This window comes from Otolemur garnettii, unplaced genomic scaffold (genome assembly GCF_000181295.1).
Source record: "Otolemur garnettii isolate 467f Iridium unplaced genomic scaffold, OtoGar3 scaffold00064, whole genome shotgun sequence".
NCBI classification, from domain to species: Eukaryota; Metazoa; Chordata; class Mammalia; order Primates; family Galagidae; genus Otolemur; species Otolemur garnettii.
This window is the reverse complement of record NW_003852459.1, coordinates 7,927,402-7,948,858: the sequence shown is the minus strand read 5'-3', so window position 1 is coordinate 7,948,858 and position 21,457 is coordinate 7,927,402. Positions and strand designations below refer to the sequence as shown.

The 21,457-nt window shown below is 35.8% G+C and overlaps 1 protein-coding gene across 1 annotated transcript in view; it reads right to left on the bottom strand.

Moving 5' to 3' along the window:
- The window catches only part of EPC2 (enhancer of polycomb homolog 2), a 131,986-nt gene that overhangs the window by 27,587 nt on the left and 82,942 nt on the right, over nucleotides 1-21,457 (bottom strand). The window contains exon 4 of the mRNA XM_003793011.3: nucleotides 7,113-7,319. Coding sequence (XP_003793059.1) covers nucleotides 7,113-7,319 — 207 coding nt within the window. The remainder of the gene's footprint in view (nucleotides 1-7,112; nucleotides 7,320-21,457) is intronic.

Genomic DNA, 21,457 nt, shown 5'->3' with positions numbered 1-21,457 from the left:
GGACAGCTTGAGGCTCTGTCTCAAAACAAAACAAAAAAAAACAAACAAACAAAAAAAAATTCTCTCTCTATAAATACTCAGGGAAAAAAATGTTGCCAGCTGTTGAAAAGACAGAATGGCAGAGAACAGATAACTCCAATGTAAACAATACAAAAAAAGTCTGGCTGAAACAAAACCTAGTGTATTAGGTAGTCCATTCATATTGTAGCAAGGTATTTTCCACTGACAGAAACAGTCTGTGCAGACCAATGAACCTAAAAACAGTCAAAATGAGTCTCTAGCCATCCAACCAGCTATAAATACTAGGTTCTAGAAGATTAAATATATTGCAGTATAATAAACAATGATATGCAAAGCTTCACTTAAGAAAGTAAAAAAACTGAAAGTAGCATGCCAAGCATTTCATTTTTTGGAGATAATTATGCATCCACATAATTAATACTTCATTGCAGAAGAGAAGGATATTTAGCAAAAATCTTGAATTTTAGAATAATGGTAAGTAGTTCTTCAACTAATTGCAAAGTAAAAGCCTTGTCATACAACTAGAGAAGGACCAGCATCTATTTGCACATAAAATTATCAGTAATACAAGTTAGTTAGCTAAATCAAACATCTTATTACTTAACAGGCACAAACTATTTTTAAAGTAGGCTTTTAAAATGGATGCTCACTGCCCCTAAAACTGTATGCAGACTGAAATGTACTTTAATCAATCATTCCATCCTTGAGATAATTCAGTGACATTATAATGCTAGAGATTTCACATTAGAGACAATTTCAGTTATATTCTTTTTCTTTTATGTAGTTTCTTACATTTAAAATATAATCATGACATATTAAAAGTAATCTACACTAAGTCCTCTTGTGGTAAAACTCTGTTTACAAGTCATCCTTTTATCTAATAAAAATTTCATTTTTTTCTTTCACTACTATGAGACAATGGCAAAATAAAATCAAAAGCATAGTTTTAAGCAATTTTTTGTAAACATGCAGTAATAATACCTTCCAATTAAAAAATAATATTTCAGACTTAAAAATAAATATTACCAAATAGTATAAAGAATTCTTATATATCTTCATCCAGATTCCCAATGATTAATATTTTATATTTGTTTTAACTCTTTCCCTGAATGTATATACATGTACACATATAAACACATAAATTATTGGCAGTATTTTTGAAAAATTTCAAGAAATGCTGAAGACATGACCCTTTATCTGTAAATAATACATATTTTACAAACACACACACAACCACAGTACAATTTTCAAAATCTGAAAATTAACATTAATATAAATAATCACATTATCTAATTTATTCATATAATGAAACTTTATTCAGATTTCATCAACTGTCCCAGTTATATCATTTGTAGCAATAAATATAGTTACTACTATAAAGGACATTAGTGAAATAATATTTCTTATCAAAATTTATCAACAGTTAAGTTTCTTTTTTCCTGGTCAAGGCTCTAATTCAAGATTAAAAACTGTATTTAGTTGTCTTGTCTCTTTAATCTGCTATAATTTAGAATAGTTCCTCTGTCTTTCTGTGAGCATGACCTTAACATTTTTGAAGAGTAGAGACCATCTATTTTTACAGAATGCTCCTCAATTTGGGTTTCACTAATGTTTTTCCATGATTAAATTCATTTGAGTTATGTTTTTTTTTTTTGGCAGTTTTTGGCCAGGGCCAGGTTTGAACTCACCACCTCTGGTATATGGGGCCAGCGCCCTACTCCTCTGAGCCACAGGAGCCACCCTGAGTTATATATTTTTGATACAACTACCACAGAAGTGACACTGTGTCCCTCTCACATCAGAGTTGATATTTTTTGCCCCATTACTGCTGATAGTAACTTTAATATGGTGCCTGCATTTTTCTCTAATCAAATACTTCTTTTTCCTTTTCATTAACAAGTATGTTGTGGGACTATATACATAGCATCTTGTTTTTTACCAAACTCTTCCCCATTAGGTTAGTATCCACTGGTTCTAACTTTTACTTGAAACAATTACCTGTATTATTATTAAGATCAAATGATGATCTTCTAACTCCATCACCCTGCCAATATTTATTAAGGTTGGAAATCTACGATAAGGAAAAGTGTTTCATTCTCTTCTCTCTCTCTCTATCCAACCATCCACCCACCCTACTCACCCTTATTACTGAGGATTCATGGATTAGTCTATGGGCTATGATCTATTATTCTCATTATCTATTTTGATACTCAAACTTGCCCAGCTTGATAGTGAAGTCCCCCTTAACAGCTGGCTCCTGTGTCCTTCTGCCATGGCTCCAACATTCTTCAATCACATTCTTATTTTGTGAAATAGAAAAAGATTTATTTCAAGCTGGGCACAATGGCTCATGCCTGTAATTCTAGCACTTTGGGAAGCTGAAGTAGGTGGATTGTTTGAGCTCAGGAGATGGAGACTAGCCTGAACAAGATTAATATCCCATCTCTACTAAAAATAGAAAAACTAGCTGGGTATTGTGGCAGGCACTTGTAGTCTCAGCTACTTGGGAGGCTGAGGCAAGAGGATCGCTTGAACCCAGGAGTCTGAGGTTGCTGTGAGCTATGATGCCATAGCACTCTACCTAGAGGGCAGAGTAAGACTGTCTTAAAAAAAGAAAAATGGGATTTATTCCAGGCTTATCTTTATATTTTCCCAGCCCCAGACCTGGAATTAATTATTCTTCCTAAGGATCCCTGATTCCTTTTAATGGAAATAAGTGTTTAAAATCAAGATCTATATGCTAGGCATGCATACTGCTACTGGGTGTCACTGCTTCTAGAGCCTCTCTAGAGCTAGGAAACAAATATACAGTTATATGCATGTGTACACACACACAGATTTTAAAAACCACAAATTCATACTGACATCTTTTCTATTCCTCTGAAGTGGCCCTATCACCTGTGTTCAAATCTCCTTGCTCCTTTACCCCTTCTTACAACTGTTTCTGCTTGAGGCCAACTTCTTTCTTCCTATTATGGTTATATATTATAGTTCTATACTTACTGACAAATCTCTAAAGAAGTGGTTCTCAAATTCCTGCACTTTAAAATAAACTGAAAATCTTTTCTTATATTCAAGGATGACTTATAGGTGACTGTTAAGTAAAGGTAGAACTCAGAACACCATCCTGGGAGTTTACTCTCCTAATTATCTATCTTACTTCATATGGGCCACACAGAGGGAGATACACCCACCTCCTCAACGCCTAGCAGGTAGCTGCTATTTGTTGAGTGCTTTACCATTTTTCTTATTTCAAAACACATAAAATTTTCTAACTAGGAGCAACGTGCAGGGCACAGAACAGTCTTTGGTCCTACAACTGAAAACAGAGAGGAATAAAAAGACTATTAGAAAAGAAAAAGGGGTGGTGCCTATGGCTCCAAGGAGTAGGGCACCAGCCCCATATGCTAGAGGTGGTGGGTTCAAACCCAGCCCTGGTCAAAAACAGCAAAAATAAATAAATAGATAAATAAAAAGAAAAGGTACCAAACTTAGTGGAAGATTCAAAACAAAACAAAACAAAACAACAAGTGTCAGAAAATACTCAACATTAGTGGATACATAATGGTCAAGTACCTAAACACAAAAAGCAGTTATTAGCAATTTTCAACATGTAGTGGTTAGAAAAAGGGAAGAACGAAACAAAAAAAATTTTTTTTGAGTTGGAGTCTTGCTCTGTCATGCAGGCTGTAGTGCAGTGGTGTGACAATACCTCATTGCAGCTTCAAACTCCCAGGCTAAAGGGAACCTCTTGCTTCAGCCCCTTGATGCTTTAGCATTTAGAAAATATGCTAATAAACATTGCTAATAGCTTTTTGCTAAAGGAAGTTCAATAGTACTTTTCCTTCAAAAAATATTGTTAATGGTCTATATTTTGCAATATATCTGAATTATATTCACATATCACTTAACAACAGGGATACTTTCTGAGAAATGTGTTGTTAAGTAATTTCCTTATTGCACCTGTGTGAGTGCACTTACACAAACCAGATGGTACAGCCTACTGCTCCCAGGCTACAAACCTGTACATTATGTTACTGTACTGAGTACTGTAGGCAACTGTAACATAATTTGCATATCTAAACATAAGCACAGAGAAAATATGGTATTATCATCTTATAGGACCACAGCTGTATATATACACTTCGTGAGTGACTAAAAAGTCAATATACGGCACAAGACTGCATATTGCTTTTTTTTTCTTTTTTTTTTGAGACAGAGCCTCAAGCTGAGCCCCTGGGTAGAGTACTGTGGCTTCACTGCTCACAGCAACCTCCAACTCCTGGGCTCAAGCGAGTCTCCTGTCTCAGCCTCCCAAGGAGCTGGGACCACAGGCGCCCGCCACAACGCCTGGCTATTTTATGGTTGCAGCCATTATTGTTGTTTGGCAGCCCGGGCTGGATTTGAACCCGCCACCTTAGGTGTATGTGGCTGGCGCCTTAGCCACTTGAGCCACAGGCGCCGAGCCACATATTGCTTTTAAAATGCAACTGGCAGTTCAGGTTTTCCAATGGTTCAGACAAACCTCTCCTTCCTCAGGTCCAGTAGAGAACATTTATAAAGTTTTACTGCACTTACAAACTTATTTTAGTCTTAGAATCTAATGAAAGTGCTAAATCTTCATAAAATATCACAGGTTACCTTAGCTAAGAACTAGAATGCCAAATTAAATACTAAGCCTGGGTTATGAAATGTCATCTACACTTGGGAAATCCATCCTCTGATGTATAAGAAAATCACATCCACAGAGTTATAGAAATTCTTATTATTAACCAGTAGGAGAGTTAACAAACTAAAATAAACTATTTTTGGCAGCTGTTAAGCTTCACAGCTGTTGTATTAGCAGCTGACAAGCATAAGCTTTCAATGTTAGGAGAAACAAACAAGAAACCACAGAAAATACTTTCCCTCCAATTATAATTCCTCATAGTTTTTACATTGAAAAACTATGTTTCTGATACTTTGCAATGTTAAGAGAATATGTTATTGTGTGTGGCATTTACTGTTGTAAGAAATGGTAGGCAGTAATACCCTTCTGAAATATGCTTTCCTTTATACCATATCACTCCATAGCACGAGATCTTGTTTCTCTTCCTTAAAATTCAAAAATATTGCACTGTTTCTAAAAGTCAGATGGGGACAAGTTCTGAAATCTGAAATCTGACACAACTGACAACTCAGAAAAGGAGAAAAAGATTCCACTGTTACTTCTGACTATTGACAGAAAATGAACCTTTTCCTCTTCCCACGACCCTACAGCAACAAAGTCCATTTTTACTTGCAAGAACTAGAATTTGGGTTCAAAGAAATTGTAATCAATTCAGCGACCAACAAAGATAGCAGTAGTATTTCAAATTCTCTGCTTTCCAAACACAGGAGATTTGTGATAAAATGTATAGTTTATTGCATAATGCAAAACTTATAAGGTACATTAAGGATATAGAATTTCTCATATCATGTCAATGGGAAGCCTAAAATAGTATGATTAGCAGAATCACAAAGGGCATGGGTAGTAAATACAGTAAATAACGAGCCAACAGAAGTTACCTTAGGTCCTTAAACATGAAATGTTCGATTTTAAATCAAAAGATTACTTTATTATAATCAAACAAGGCATTCTAATTAATCAATGTGCGACACAGTTTTGCCATCTTAATAGTAGCTTGTGTACGCTAGCAGCGAAAAGCCTAGAGAGGAGCGGTCATGAAATTATAAAAGTATTTTCCACATCTCGTTGAGAAATGAGTATTTTTCCTTGCAAGAAGCTGTCCAAAGCTTGGAAGTAGTAGTAGCTGGGGCAAGGTCTGATGAATATAGTGGATGACAAAAAGTTTTGAAGTCCAACTTCCGTAGTTTAAGCAGCAATTGTTTGTGTTACCACTATCTTGTTAGAGGACTGGCCTGTCTCTATTGACTAATCTTGCTGCTTAATCCCAAATATCCTCATTATTTCATCAGACTGGCTGCAGTAGACAGATGCTATAATTGACTGACCAGGTTTTGTGAACCTGTAGGGCAGCAGTTCTCAACCTGTGGGTTGCAACCCACAGGAACTGTATTAAAGGGTCACGGCATTAGGAAGGTTGAGAACCACTGCTGTAGGGGATAATACTAACACTGAACCACCAAACAGATACTGTTAGCTTTTTTTGATGAGTATTTGGCTTTGGACTGTATTTCTGCACTTCATCTTTATCCAACCACTGTGGAGAACGTTTGTTATTATCAAACAGAATCCACTTTTCATCACAGGTAAAAATAAGGTATAGAAATAGTTTGTCTTTATGTCACTGCCAGCGAAGAAAGGCTGGCTTCAAGACGACGTCTCTTTTGATACTTGTTTAATTCAAGTGGAACCCATCTATTCAGCTTCTTTACCTTGCTGATTTGTTTCAAATGGCCTGATATTGTTGGAATAGTATTGTCAAATCTTGCTGCTGATTCACATGTAAGTTGAGATGGATTCGCTTCCACTATAGCTTTCAGTTCACGATTATCCACCCTGGCTCAGGTCACCCATGTGGTCATTTCCAAGATTAAAACCACCAGAACGGAACTTCTCAAACCATCTAGGTATTGTGTCCATTAGCCCACATCCTTCCCAAATACTTCCTTGATATTCTGAGTTATGCTGTGTTATTTATTCAACGGAACTCACATCAGAAAATAACATGAATTTTGATTTGTCCATGGTTTCACAAAAATTGCTTTAAAAAAATTTTTAAAGATAATGATAAGTCAAAACATGTGTTTGAAAGAATGAGAACGTACCTTCACAGTAAAATTGAAACAAGAAGTGTCAAAGTGAAATGTCAGAGGTATGAACTGTCAAACTTATACTCAAGGAAATTGGACATTTCATATTTAATAACCCATTTCTACTATCTCTAAAGAATGTCATGGGTAGTAGATAAACACTGTGAGCAACTGGCCAACAGAAGCTACCGAAAAGTAGTATCACTAACAGAAAGTTCATCAATGTCAATATGTCAACGTTGTATCTAAGTTATTCAAAATTATTTAAGTTTTTAGAAAAAACTATTGGTCTTAAATATTATTAAGCTTTTAATTAAATCTAATTTGCACATTACCTTTCGAGTTTGCATTTTCTCTGTTCTCCTCCGAAAGGCAACATAAGGGTCATTGTTGGTAGAACCATCTCTTTTTTCTTGTTTTATCTGAGGAATGAGAGATGGTCCCCTGCAGTTTTTACGTTTTCTCACCCAGTAGTCATATACAGCTTTAATAAGGTAATCATCTTCGTTTAGCAGCAGTTTTGCTTCTTGAAGTGTTACAAGCTAAATGAAAAATACAAAATGCAAAAATGTAAAAGGAAAACAAAAAGAAAGAAAAATACAAATGTCATTGACTACAACATTTCAAAAAGAGAAATCAAAGTCAGATTACAGTAATAGGAAATATGATCAGATATTATGACAGAAGGTAAAGACACAATAAAATCACTCCTTAACAATGGACTCAATCATTAGGAGATTTATCAAGAAATTAATATTTTGGCCCCAGACATATTACTTTCCGCCACTTAATATTTAAGGCTAGAAAAACAATACTTGGAAAAAGCACAGTAAATTCATGCCTTGAGTAAGATAACACGACATTTTAAAACTAATACTCTTATCATTCTAAACATTTGAATACTGACTAGTTTTAAGTCTACTAGCTTCTATTTGTTTTTCAATAGAAACTAGAAAATAAGGGTTCTTTTTACTCACCTCTAAAACCAGAGATGAATGAGTATTTCCTAATAGATTGGAACTCATGAAGAAAAAAACAAACTTAGCATGTTTCCAGAAGTTTCAACATCATGGAATTTTGAATTCTTCGTACTAATGATATATATTCTACTGATAACACTGTCTTGTCTGGGACAGTGGCCCTAGGACGGTTCCCTTAGAAACTGTGATACTGGTATCTCAGGGACCTACTTCTCCTTTATCAATGCAATCAGTATAATGCTGACATAGCTCAAAAATTTGCAAAAATTTGCTTGGTCACATCTATAGTTTTGCCCTTTGGAAAGATCAGATAAGCCAATCAATCAGCTTTAGTAGGAGGAAATGGGGAATGCACATATCTATTTACAACAGTGGTTCTCAATCTGTGGGTCACAACCCCTTTGGGGGTTGAACAACCCTTTCACAGGGTTCGTCTAAGACCATCGGAAAGCACATTATGATTCATAACAGTAGCAAAATTACAGTTATGAAGTAGCAACAAAAATAATTTTATGGTTGGGGGCCACCACAACATGAGGAACTGTATTAAAGGGTCAAAGGGTCGCAGCATTAGGAAAGTTGAGAACCACTGATTTTTACAGTGAACTCTGGCAAAAGATTATGACCCATTTTAGGGTTGGAAAGCCTCACTGCAGTGATGTTTGTACCACTTTAGAGATGAACACTTATGTGGACATGAAGGAAAAACTTTTCTCACAAAAGGATCTGTATGTTGTATAAAGTCTGTTTATGAAGGCATGACTCATCAAATAAATTTCTCGTGGCTTGACTTCTTGTATTGGTATAACTTCATGGAATAAATGTATTAATCATTAAATTTCAAGTCTTATGATAATGATTTCTATGGATAATTAGTCAGTTTCTTTCTTTCTTTTTTTTTTTTTTTTGAGACAGAGTCTCACTATGTTACCCTCGGTAGAGCACTGTGGCGTCACAGCTCATAGCAGCCTCAAACTCCTGTGCTTAATGATTCTCTTGCCTCAGCCTCCCAAGTAGCTAGGAATGCAGGCGCCCGCCACAACACTTATTTTGTTGTTTAGCTGGCCCCGGCTTGGTTCAAACCTTCCACCCTCTGTGTATGTGGCTGGTGCCATAACCACTGTGCTACAGGTGCCAATCCTAGTTGGTTTTTTATTATAATTTTGCTTCCTACTTAGTTTGACCATAGGAAGAGAACACATTGGCATTGTCAACTCAATGTGACAAGTACATTTAATGCAGTACAAAACCAAAAGAACTAATATTTCCAAACAACAGCTTTAAATGGGTACCTTCCTATCGTTAACTGAAGTTCTCTGGAATGGTGATGTAGATCCTCAAAGTCTACAAGGACATAGGTAGAATAAAAATTAAACTTTCTAGATCTAATAAAATTCGACCTTATCCTGACAGTGTTATAGCATCACTGACAAGGCTTCTGAGCTCTGGATGCTGAGGGAAACACTGCTGTGATATACTACATGTGCTTCAACTATTTGGCCACTATGCTTCTGATACAATACTGTAATTATCTGCTAATCAAATCAAAACCCAGAGTGAGGAAGAGGGTTAAGGACTTTCCACCAGGCAGCAGAAGAGTACTGAGTTTCTTACATCACAATACTATTGAGTCAACACCACCTCCTATGCTCCCATATGATGTGTCAGGAGATTTAAGCACCTACTCAGATTTTCTTCCCTGGTGCTTCTTGCTTTAGCTTGTAAAGTCTTTTGCCTTAAGTATCCATTATATCACAGATAATAAGAATTCAACATACAGTTTACAGTTAAACTGAATATTTTTTTCCAGTTTTAACTGTATTTTTTCAGATAAATGCAATTTTTATATTGTTATACAGTGACTTCCTATTCTATGAGATAATCTTGGTTTTAATCATTCTGTAAAAATTATGCTTAGGCAAGGTAAAGATTTAAATTATCTTTAAACTAAGGCAACTAGTATCACTAAATCTCTGTTATGGTGATGGCATTCATTTGACTCAAAAAGAACTATTTGTAGATAAAGTAGTCACAAATTATGTCACATGATTACAAAAACACAAAATCAGAACCCTACTATTTTTATACATTACAAAAAAAGTTCTGTCATGTAGCACATAACATCATCTACTATTAAGCAGAAAGCCGTAGAAACTAGTATTTAAGTGGCAGAAGGGTCTACGATAAATATTATTTTCCAAGGTATCCCTAAGTTGTTTGATTCACTTTACTTACTACTTGGAAACCTGGTATTTACTTACTACCTGAGAACTTGGTGATGGGGAGATAATTTTTCCTATTATATAGGCTTTTCTTCTAGACTGCTATAAGCTTCATGAAGACTAGGTCCATTTTGGTTGCTAAATGACAAATTCCCTGGTGCAGCAATTTTAATACACAAATGAATAAATTACATGTAAAAATTAATGTCTTTTGTAAAACAGTTGATAAAGCAACAAGTAATTAACAATTAACTATTATCAGCACACCAATGAGTTACAGGACGTGGGGGAAAGGGAAAAGACTTTAAGATGAACTATGTAAAAACATAATATGGCAATAAAGGTAAGACAAGTACAAATAAATAAGAGAACAATGTAAAATCCGGAACTGAGTGTTAGTATAGTAAGATATACACAAAAGTAAGAGAAATTTCTATCTTAGAGTGCCTTTATTTCTTTTTAGTGTTGACAAGTGACCACCTCTCTGCCTTCTTTTTTCATATATACCTTCTTTTTTCACTCTATTTCTTTCATATCTGATTGTTTATTATTTGTGAAACAGCTCCAGTAATACCAAAGGCAAAGTTCCATATAACGCAAGGGTGTCCAACCTTTTGGGCTCTCTAAGCCACACTGCAAGAAGAGTTATCTTGGGCCATACATTAAGTACACAAATACTAACAAAAGCTGATGAGCAGAGAAAACATTCCATGCATAATTTTTGTAGTATCTGCTATGAGAAATAAGCAAAAATCCCTCACACAATGATCCTAACTATGAGGCCAGGTGCAGTGGTTCATGCCTGTAATCCTAGCACTCTGGGAGCCCAAGGCAGGTGGACTGCCTAAGCTCAGGAGTTTGAGATCAGCCTGAGCAAAAGTGGGACCCCCATCTCTAAAAATAGCTGGGCATTGTGGCGAGCACCTGTAGTCCCAGCTACTTGGGAAGCTGAGGCAAGAGGATCACTTGAGCCCAAGAGTTTGAGGTTGTTGTGAGCTATGATGCCATCACACTTTAATGTGGGCAAGAAAGTGAGACTCTGTCTCAAAAAAAAAAAATATTCTAATTATGCACCAGTCCATTCAGAGAGTCTTTAATGCCTCAATATCTGGTTTGATGGAAGTAGTTGCAATTCTCAGTGATTTCTCAAGATGCTCATGAGATATTGGTTCTAATTTTACCATTAATGTGTTTCATTCTTGCAAATAGTTGCTTGCAAATGTAGGTGCTGTCAAAAAGCAATGACATAAATAAGGCATGACTGTGAAGCAAGGGATATATATCTGTATCTAGGAAGAGAGGACCTATAAAAGTCCAGTAAAGATAGGTTGAATGCAGTGGTACCCTGGGAGGCTGAGGTGGGAGGTCCCTTGAACTCAGGAGTTCAAGACCAGCTTGAGCAAGAGCAAGACCTGTCCCTACTAAATAGTAAACACAAAAAATTAGCCAGGTATTATGGTAGGCACCTATAGTCCCAGCTAGTTGGGAGGCTTGAGGCCACTTGAGGTTGAGGAGTTTGAGGTTACTGTGAGCTAGGATGACGTCAATGCACTCTAGCCAGGGCAACATAATGAGACTCTGTCTCAAAAAAAAAAAAAAAAAAAAAAGTGGTCCAGGTCAAGTGGCTCACGGCTATAATCCTAATACTCTGGGAAGCTGAGGCAGATACATTGCTTGAGCTCAGGAGTTCAATACTAGCCTGAGCAAGACCAAGACCCCATTTCTAAAAAATAGCCAGGCATTGTGGCAGGCACCTACAGTCCCAGCTACTTGGGACTGTGTCTGAGCCAAGAGGATTGCTTGAGCCCAGGAGTATGTGGTTGCTGTGAGCTATGATGCCACAACACTCTACTGAGGGTGACAAAGTGAGACTGTCTCAAGAAACACAAAAGTTCAATAATGAGACATGACCAAATTTTTCTTTAAATTCAATGTCAGATTGCAGCTCTATGGATTCTATTTGAAAACTAGCAAATAACATACTCATGGTGACTGAAAATGGAGTTGCAGATGCACCAAAATACTGATTATTTTCCTGGAAATCTTGAAATGTTTTCAAATTCTTATTTCAAATCAAAAAGCAAGACTGCATATTTTCTGCCATACATAGCCCTGTGCTTAGCCAACATACTGAAGTATGTAAAACTGTCTGCCATAATTTGAGCTTGCCATAATTTCCGTTTTATTTGGAATGCTGTTATGGTTTAAAATTGTACTGATAAAAGTTCATTTTTACCTTGAAGATGCATGTTTAACTGATTTAAATGAGCAGTTAAATCCACTAAAAATGCTAAATCTGTAAGCCAGTTTCACCGTCCAGTTCTGGCACAGATTTGGTTTTGATATCATTAACAGCATAACATGTTGAAAAATCATAAAATTTTTTCAACATCTAGCCTCAACTTAGATATCTTACTTCCGAAAAGTAAATGATGCTGTCATAGTCAAAATCAATACTTTTCAAGAATTCCTGGAAATGACTGAATCCCTCAGCCCTTATTTAATTCACAGTCTTGATGATGATTTGTATGACATTATCCATTTTTAAAATTTTTGTGCATAAATTTTCTTGATGTACTACATAACAACACCTCATCAAATGTGAGCTTTAGGGGCAATTGCATCATCTTCCACTAATTTTACAAGTCTCTTTTATCTACTACCATGGGGGCACCATCAATAACTATACCAGATATGTTGATAATGAACAAAGAAAATCCTATTTTTATTGTTTTGTATAAATCTCTTGGTTTAGCTGCATCTTTTAATGGCACTAAAGAAACTATTTCTTCAGTGACAATATTCATCATCAATACCTCTAATAAAAATGGCAAGTTGAGCTGTATTTGTAGTATCAGTGCTATCATTCATTTCTAAATCATGAAATTAACATCTTTACTCTCCAAATTTCTTTTGATAGAGTTTCTCAATTTCTTCAATTCACCTATCCTTTGGTAAGACAAACTAATTTTAGAAATATCTCCCCTTTTCTCAGGGAAAATTGTATCTGACATGCTTTCCATACATTACTGAACAATCTTGCCATCAGTAAATGGCTTTATTTTGCTATCAAATGTGTTATCATATAACTGACTTTTTACAATGGAATCTAAGTTGTAACTTAAAAAAAAATTTTGTTGAAAAGTCAGACGTTTCAATTCCACTATTCTGTCCTTAACCCAATACTTTAAACGCATTGACTCTGGCAGCATGTTTGTACATACAATGCCTTTTCAAATTATAGTCTTTGAAAACTTGCACCAATTCCCTACAAATTAAGTGGCATGCCTTACTATTTGCCTCGACAAAAAAGGAGTCATCTGTCCACTTTTCAATGAACAATCTTCCTTCATCCATAATTTTTCTTTTGGGGGGTTCTGTTTTCTTTTGAGATGTTGTAGAAGCCATGCTGGGATTAAAAAAATAATAACAGATAAGGGACTGTATTTTCTTTTCTTATGAAAATTAATTAACACAAAAATAGAAAGCAATCTCTGGGTCCTTCCACATCTTGGCTGCCGATGTAGAGTAGGTGAAAGGCCAACTGTAAAGCACTGTGGGTAATGTGAGGCACTGCCAAGGTATGGAAGTACCCTTAATAATCAAGTAAGAATGCTTACTTAACGTCCAAATAAATAAAATGCCTAACACATTGCAATAGTAGGCTGGAATATTATTTATAATCACTGCCTTGGCAAACCACACAAGCACATGTAATGTCTGATGGTGTCAATTCAACTGTCTGTGCTTGGGAGATAACACAGTGAAGCCCTACACCACAGCAAAATTGAAGCCATGCATGCACACAAAGAGTGAGACGGTAAGGATGTTTATTTTACATGACACTGCGACACTGTTGTTTACAAAGTACTTTAGGACTGAGCTATTAAGTTCCACCAAAAAGAAAAAAATCACAAAACAATCTTGTAATGTTTTAAGTATGTTTATCATTTTGTGCTGGGGCACATTCATAGCCATCTTGGGCCACATGAGGCCTGCAGGATATAGGCTGGACACTCCTAATTACAAGCATTAAATGCAGAAATGGTTAAATGATCACTTTTCACTTTATGATCTCTACAAATGGATCAGTACAGATCAAAATCTACAGAGAAATTATGATGTGACTCTGAATAGATAATATTGGAAGCATTCTTATCTAATGACCCCTAATTTATGTAATACCACAAAATTTTAGAAAGCCAGTCTGAGGAGCATTCAATAAAATTATACACTGTCATACATTCTGAGTGTTCCATATACATCAAATTAAGATGCATGCATTATCTTCACCACAGATCCAGAAAATGGAAAAGGTCTTTAACTACGGCAGCAAATGTTTGGTAGAATTATAATCTTCCATCTTTGGGCAAGTGCCCAAACATAAACAACATACTAAGTTTCAAGGGACTTATGACCAAATCAAACATGAAAAAGTTTAATCTCTAATGCCATAACCAAATAACACTTTTGATCTCTCCTAGAAAAATGGTACTAACTCATTAAATTCATACTACTCCACTCATCTCCATGCTTGATATGTCTATTTTAGAAGGATCTATTTATCAATTCATTTTTTCTTCAAAGCCTATATTGTAGTTTTCTAATTCTTAAAACTGCAAACTTAAATATCACAGAATAATGAAATCACAATGATAAAATGATTAGGATAAAGTTCTATCCAATTCCATGAATAATCTTCTAAGGTCTTGGATTATTCTTTCATTAACTTTATGCAGCATAATCATAAAACACATGTACACACATACTGTAGTAAGGTATGATGGGTTTTTTTTTTTTTGAGACAGAGCCTCAAGCTGTCCCCCCTGGGTAGAGTGCCGTGAGATCACAGCTCACAGCAACCTCCAACTCCTGGGCTCAAGCGAGTCTCCTGCCTCAGCTTCCCAAGGAGCTGGGACCACAGGCACCCGCCACAATGCCTAGCTATTTTTTTAGTTGCAGCCATCATTGTCGTTTGGTGGCTGGATTTGAACCCACCACCTTAGGTGTATGTGGCTGGCGCCCTAGCCACTTGCGTCACAGGCGCCAAGCCGGTGTGGTGGGTTTTGAAACTGTATTATGTGACAGTTCAGTGAGACTTCTTCAAAAGATCTAGATCACATTTTATTTTTAATATAAAATATTTACAAGTTATAGTAAAGTATGTAACAAATTTAAAAACATAGGAGATACTATCTCCCATGTAGAAGGGTACTTACTCCTAGAGTACATGAGAACTACATTTTCCTAACTGCCACATTGGTTTGGTGCATCTGTTTGGGAACTGACCCAGCCAGAGCGTAATTAATAATTCAATTTCAAGCAAACACTTACAGTAGTACATGATGAAAAAATGGACAATTTGATTACTATATTGAGCTTTGGGCGCTTTTGACTTTATAAATACAATGAAGGCTGGGGAGTATATATCAAAGTTTCTGTTTGTACACAAGAGAAAAGAATTTATTAAAAATAAACTGGAAAGCTCTACATCTTCTGAAGCACTGGAGAACTGGCATTAGAATATACAGTGCCTAAAATCAGGTCCCAGAACTGATACAGTGGGGAAACCACTGCTGCCTGCACTTTTTTTTAACACCGGCTACAGTGTTAACTCCAATCCTGCTGCCACCACCATAACCACCAGAAGATTTCTCCATGGTCCCTGCTTCTTTGCATTACTGGCCCTTAATTTAAAATTCAGGGATTTTAATTGTCAGAGCACAAGTCATGTGATACTATCCTAATTCAAAATAGGACAATAGCCCTACATGAAAGGGGAACTTAGCATTGGGAGGTTCTGCCTTGCACCAAGACTCATCAGTGAAGATTTTCCAAATACAGGATAGGGTTTTAGGCTGCAAAGAAAAGCCTGTAAGACTAAAGGTTCATCTTTTTTAGCTATATAGTTATCAACATAGTATGTCTTTCTTCTTTAAGGACTATTAACATGCTTTAGCAACATTCCTGGGAAAGACCCATGATTCTGACTTCACCTCCAGTCTCCAAGACTCTAGCAGAAATATGGCACTAGGAAACAGAGATGCCACAAGTTGTGGAACCTAAAAATATAGAACTTGGCTAAGTGAAAGTAGGGTAGAGGGTAGTGAGAAATTTCTCTTTCAGACTGGGAAGATGAAGGAGTTTGTTAGGTGACTGTGAAATATTCAGTCAAATTATCACCATGGGATGCAGATGACATGTTTAACTGAGACCACAGTATTAGAAATTTTATGGCCATGCATTCCAGACAGGAGGAACAATGTACAGCTATGAAAAGGCATGGTACATTAGGAGACCAAAAACAAGTACAGTCAGAATAGATTCTACTTTATATATAGGCAGTGGCAGCCACTGATTTTTTTTTTTTTAAGGAAACTAGTTTTTAATAATATACCTCATGGCAGAATAGCAGAAGTCCAGGTGAAAGATAACAAAAATGAGGAAAGTAGCTACAGACAACAAATATAGGTTTAACATTCTTACTGTGAAAATCCCTAGTCCTCCAAAATCCAAAACTTTTGACCACTGATATGATGCCATAAATAGAAAATTATACACCTAACCTCATATGACAGGTCACAGTCAAAATGTAGTCAAAACTTTGCAACTTATAAAATGTTAAATGAAATTACCTCTAGGCTATAAGGTGTAAATAAATATAAAATAAAAATGAATTTCATGTTTAGACTGGGGCTCCATTCCCAAAATATCTCATTTTATATCTGCAAATATTCCAAAATCGGAAAAAAAAGTCTGAAATCTGAAATACTTCTGGTCCTCAGGATTTTGGATAAAAGTTACTTAGCCTGTATGATATCCTATAGCAAAAAAATTGGTTTGTTTTAGTGTTATCTGGATATGCATGATTATAAAAAAGTCAAGCACTAAAGTGCAAACATCATCAACTGAGTGGAAGATGATGCCACCATTAATTAAGAAAGACAAAGTAAATGGGTGGGTGGGTGGGGAAGGGGTCTAGAAATGTTGAATTTGAAATACTTGCTCAGGTGGAGAGCTTTGACAAGAAACATAGCGGTGGAGCTTAGTAGGGAGAAGCATGGATTTGGGAATCAGGAACAAATTACTGGCAAAACCTAAATGCTGAGAACAGATACCAAAGCAAGTACCAACACATAAAATATAGAGGAACAACGAAACAGAAGATGAAAAAAGAAAAGAAACAGGAAAATGGGGCGTTGCCCTGTGGCTCAAAGGAGTAGGGCGCAGGCCCCATATGCCAGAGGTGGTGGGTTCAAACCAAGCCCTCAGCCAAAAACTACCAAAAAAAAAAAAAAAAAGAAAAGAAAAGAAAGAAACAGGAAAATGTGTGTTTCGGCACCACTCAACCCTACAGGGTTTAATAAATAGGATTTAGGTTGAGGAGAGTCTCCTAGATGACAATTAGAAGGCCACTGTGAATATGTTTCCGTAAGCTGAAATGGACTGTGATAAATATAGGTAAAATAGCAACTCAAAGTACTAGAAAAGAAAAAATAAGAGAAAGGTAAACATAGTAGTTAACTGACAAAGACGGGGTCAAATGAAAGGCCTCTCTTGGAAACAGGGATGCTGGGGGCAACTTTTGGACAAAGAAAGATTGAAGAAATGAGCGAAAACATAACTGAAAATGAAATACGGAATATACAAGGTCCACAAGGAAGAGTTAGAAAGAATTTAGGATTATTTCTAAGAAGATAAAAAGTGGTATGAAGGTAGGGAAAGAAAATGATGAACACATGGCTGACGGTCTCTATTTTCTTCATAGTTAGAAAGAGTATGCCGTTTGGGGCAGGGTGGTGGAAGATAGGGAGTAAAAAAGTCTACAGGAATGTGTGGTTAAGTGGACAGCACAGTTGGAAGGTTATGGAAGGTTAATAAGTAACTTGAGATAGCTAGATAATTTAGGAAAGAGAAAATAAGCCTTAGGTTTTAGAAAGAAAACTTTAAAAAACATTTATTTATTGTTAAATGTTTTATTAAGGTATTTATTTCAGAGGAAATCCTATGAAAGAGAATGCCATGTGATCACAATGGCTTGTGATTACAAAAATACTTTTTATTCAGAAATAATTAAAATATTCAGAAAATTTGTAAGAATAAAATATTCCAAAGAATACCTGTATACCCATTAGAGCTAGACTCACCCATTGTCAGCTCTGATATCTCTTTAACACTTGTATACGTGCACTCTATGTTCTCATACACACATACTTTTTTCTGATCCATTTGAAGGTAAGTTATATATGTGATTCTACCCCTAAATACTTAAATATATTATAAAGAATAGAAATATCCTTTCATAGTAATCAACTTCAGTAAATTTAACATTGATATTTATCTAATCTACTATCCACATCCCAATTTTGTCAATTGAAGCAAAAATAATCTTTGCAGCATTTCCTCCTCTCCATTACGAGATTCAGTATCAGATCAGGAACTGCAATTGGTTGTCACGTCTGAAAGAAGATTATTAAGATTAATTCAAAGAATTTGATTAACTGAATTTAGGAATTGAAGGAAAAGGATAAAAAATAGGTAATTCTGAGTTTTGTGAGTCACTGGAGAGATAAATACAGAATCATTTGCAGGGGTGTCCACTTTTATTCCCTTGAACACTGGAAGAGTAAGAGTTGCTTTGGGCCACACATTAAATTTACAAACACTAAGGAAAACTGATTAGCAACAATGAGATCTGCGCATATTTTTTGGGACATCTGACACCACTGATAAGCCAAAAAAAAAAAAAAAAAGTCCTCACAAAATCAGCAGACAGCTCACAGGCTGCAGGTTGGACATTCTACAGTAAGTTCAATTTTGGAAAGGTAGAAGTCTCAAAAGAAGAAGTCTTCTTTTGAGAAGACTAGATCTAAGTGGAGATGCCAAGAGACAGAACCAAAAGGATAAAAAATCCTGGAGTGTGAGAAAGAGGTCAAGGATAAGGTATATAGATTACTATATCTACAAGAAAGTGCTATTACCCCCAAATAGATACAATAAAAATACTAAGAACAAAAATTCAAGACACCCAAGGTTCACAGGAGTTAAATAAAAAGCAGCTAGCCAAAGAAAGTTAGAGGGAATGGTCCTAAGAAATAATAAGACCAGAAGGGAATTTTAAAAAGCTCACAAATGGGAAGACAGTTTCAAAGTATAAGGACAGCACAAATAACAGATTGAGACCAAAAATAATTATAGCATTTGATAACAGGAGTTTTCAATAATGACTTCACTGAAGTAGTCTTCCAGAATGACGGAAGGCAGAGGTTTGCCTCAGTCTATCTTTTATGTCTTTTCCTACCCACCTATTAAATATCAGTTTAACTATAAACTTGATTCCTTATGCTGGGATCAGATACCGTGCTAGTCCCCAAAAGGGAAAAATTAAGGAATACATGAATTCACAGATCAAGGACTTGAAATAAAGACAGCTCTTTAGTATATTTAGTCCTAGGTTCTATTAACAGGACTATAATCTTATTCCAATAACTAAATCTCCACCTTTATCTGCATTGCTGAAAGCAGATACCATCAGGGCCTAGAAATTGTCCCTGAGCAAAGAGAACTAAAACAGGATGTGGTGCTGATTTTATGTACATAGTTAACACACGGTTTACATGCTTTTTTGTTTATCCTGCCTCTACTTAATAAGCTCTCCAAAGGCAGAACTTTTGTCATCTGTCTTATGCAGTGCTATTGCCTGTCTTGTTCATCTGGGCATTAAATAAATATTACTGACTGGCTGAAGGAAAGCAAATTACAGAACAGAGAGTTTGTCAGCTTTTTTGATACAATCTTAGTCACCACTAATAAGTTCTAAGCAATTAGAAAAAGTAGTAAAAATACCAAAAGACGGATACAGATTAGGATTGCTAGGAAAATTAACATCTAAGAAAACCCTGAAACTCTGATGCTAGTGATCAAACCCCCTGGAAAACTGTAAGCACTAATTATAATGAGTATCAATTTGGTAATTAACAAAAAGTTTATAATTTTACAAAAATTAATAAAAACCCAAGAAAGATTTCTCAAAACCAGTAAACTGAACTTTACAAAATTCAATTTTCAAAGTGTACGTCTTTGGATAGTACTGATGGATATTACTTTCCATCAAAACGGAGAGGAAAAAATGGGAAGAAAGGCTAAATATGCAACAAAGTGATTTTCTAATGAAATATTTGGGAAATGATCTAAGAGTTGGTTATGATTCAGAAATTTAAGACTTAAACAGTAGAGGAAGAGATAATAAATTTGTATGAGTAAACTAATGAAAAGTTTTAACAATCTACTAGAAAAAGTTTATTTGCAACTCTGTATGTCTGTAAGTTTAAAATATTATTAACAGTTAGCACATTAATATACCACACAAGTACACCAAAAATTAATTTTTAAAAAGTTTATTTTAAACTTATAATATTATCAACAATGCTCATTATAGCAAATCTAGAAAACACAGAAAAACAGAATGAAGAACATAAAAATCACTAATAGTTCCAACACCCAAATATAACCATTGTCGGCATTTTGTTGTACTTTCTTGTGCTTTCTGTATGCGTGTAAATATAAATGTAGTAAACAAACTTCAATAGTTTTCCACATAATTCTGTACCCTGTTTTTTTTTTTTTTTTTAAATTTAAAAAATCCTCTAGGTTTACAGAAACTTTAATCCCATAGATAGTTTTCTTTAATTTTTGGCTGGGGCTGGGTCTGAACCTGCCACTGCTGGCATATGGGACTGGCACCCTACCATTTTGAGCCAAAGGCGCTGCCCCGTACCCTGTTTTTTAAATCTAATATTACATAATATTTTCCTATGGCAGTAGACACCCTTCAAAAATCATGATTTTTAATGGCTGTATTATATTCCATCCTATAAACAACTTGCAATTTATTCTGAACATGCCTGTTCAAAAATTTTAGTTTCTAATTATTTTTCTTTAGAACATTTCATAGAGATAGGATTACTAAATTAAAGCATATAAAACATAATTAGGGCACCTGACTGATAAAATCAGATTACTGACTTGCTCAGGTAAAACTAGCCTGTGGTCCAGGAAGGACCGAGTGTATGTCCGTCCCAGGAAATAGTGAATGGACTGCCTCTCTGACCCTTTAAAGTCCCCATCTGCCATAGCCCATGTGTGGATTTCTTCCCAGTCAGGAATTACACCTCACCTGCACCCAGGTGGAATAAAACCCACTTTGATCATACAAACTGGGATTCTATCTTCTTCTGGTCTCATGCCCTGGAATAATCTTTTCTTTCTTTCTTTCTTTTCTTTTTTTTTTTTTTGAGGCAGAGCCTCAAGCTGTCGCCCTGGGTAGAGTGCTGTGGCATCACAGCTCACAGTAACCTCCAACTCCTGGGCTCAAGCAATTCTCCTGCCTCCACCTCCCAAGTAGCTGGGACTATAGGTGTCTGCCACAACGCCCGGCTGTTTTTTGGTTGCAGCCGGCACTGCTGTTTGGTGGGCTCG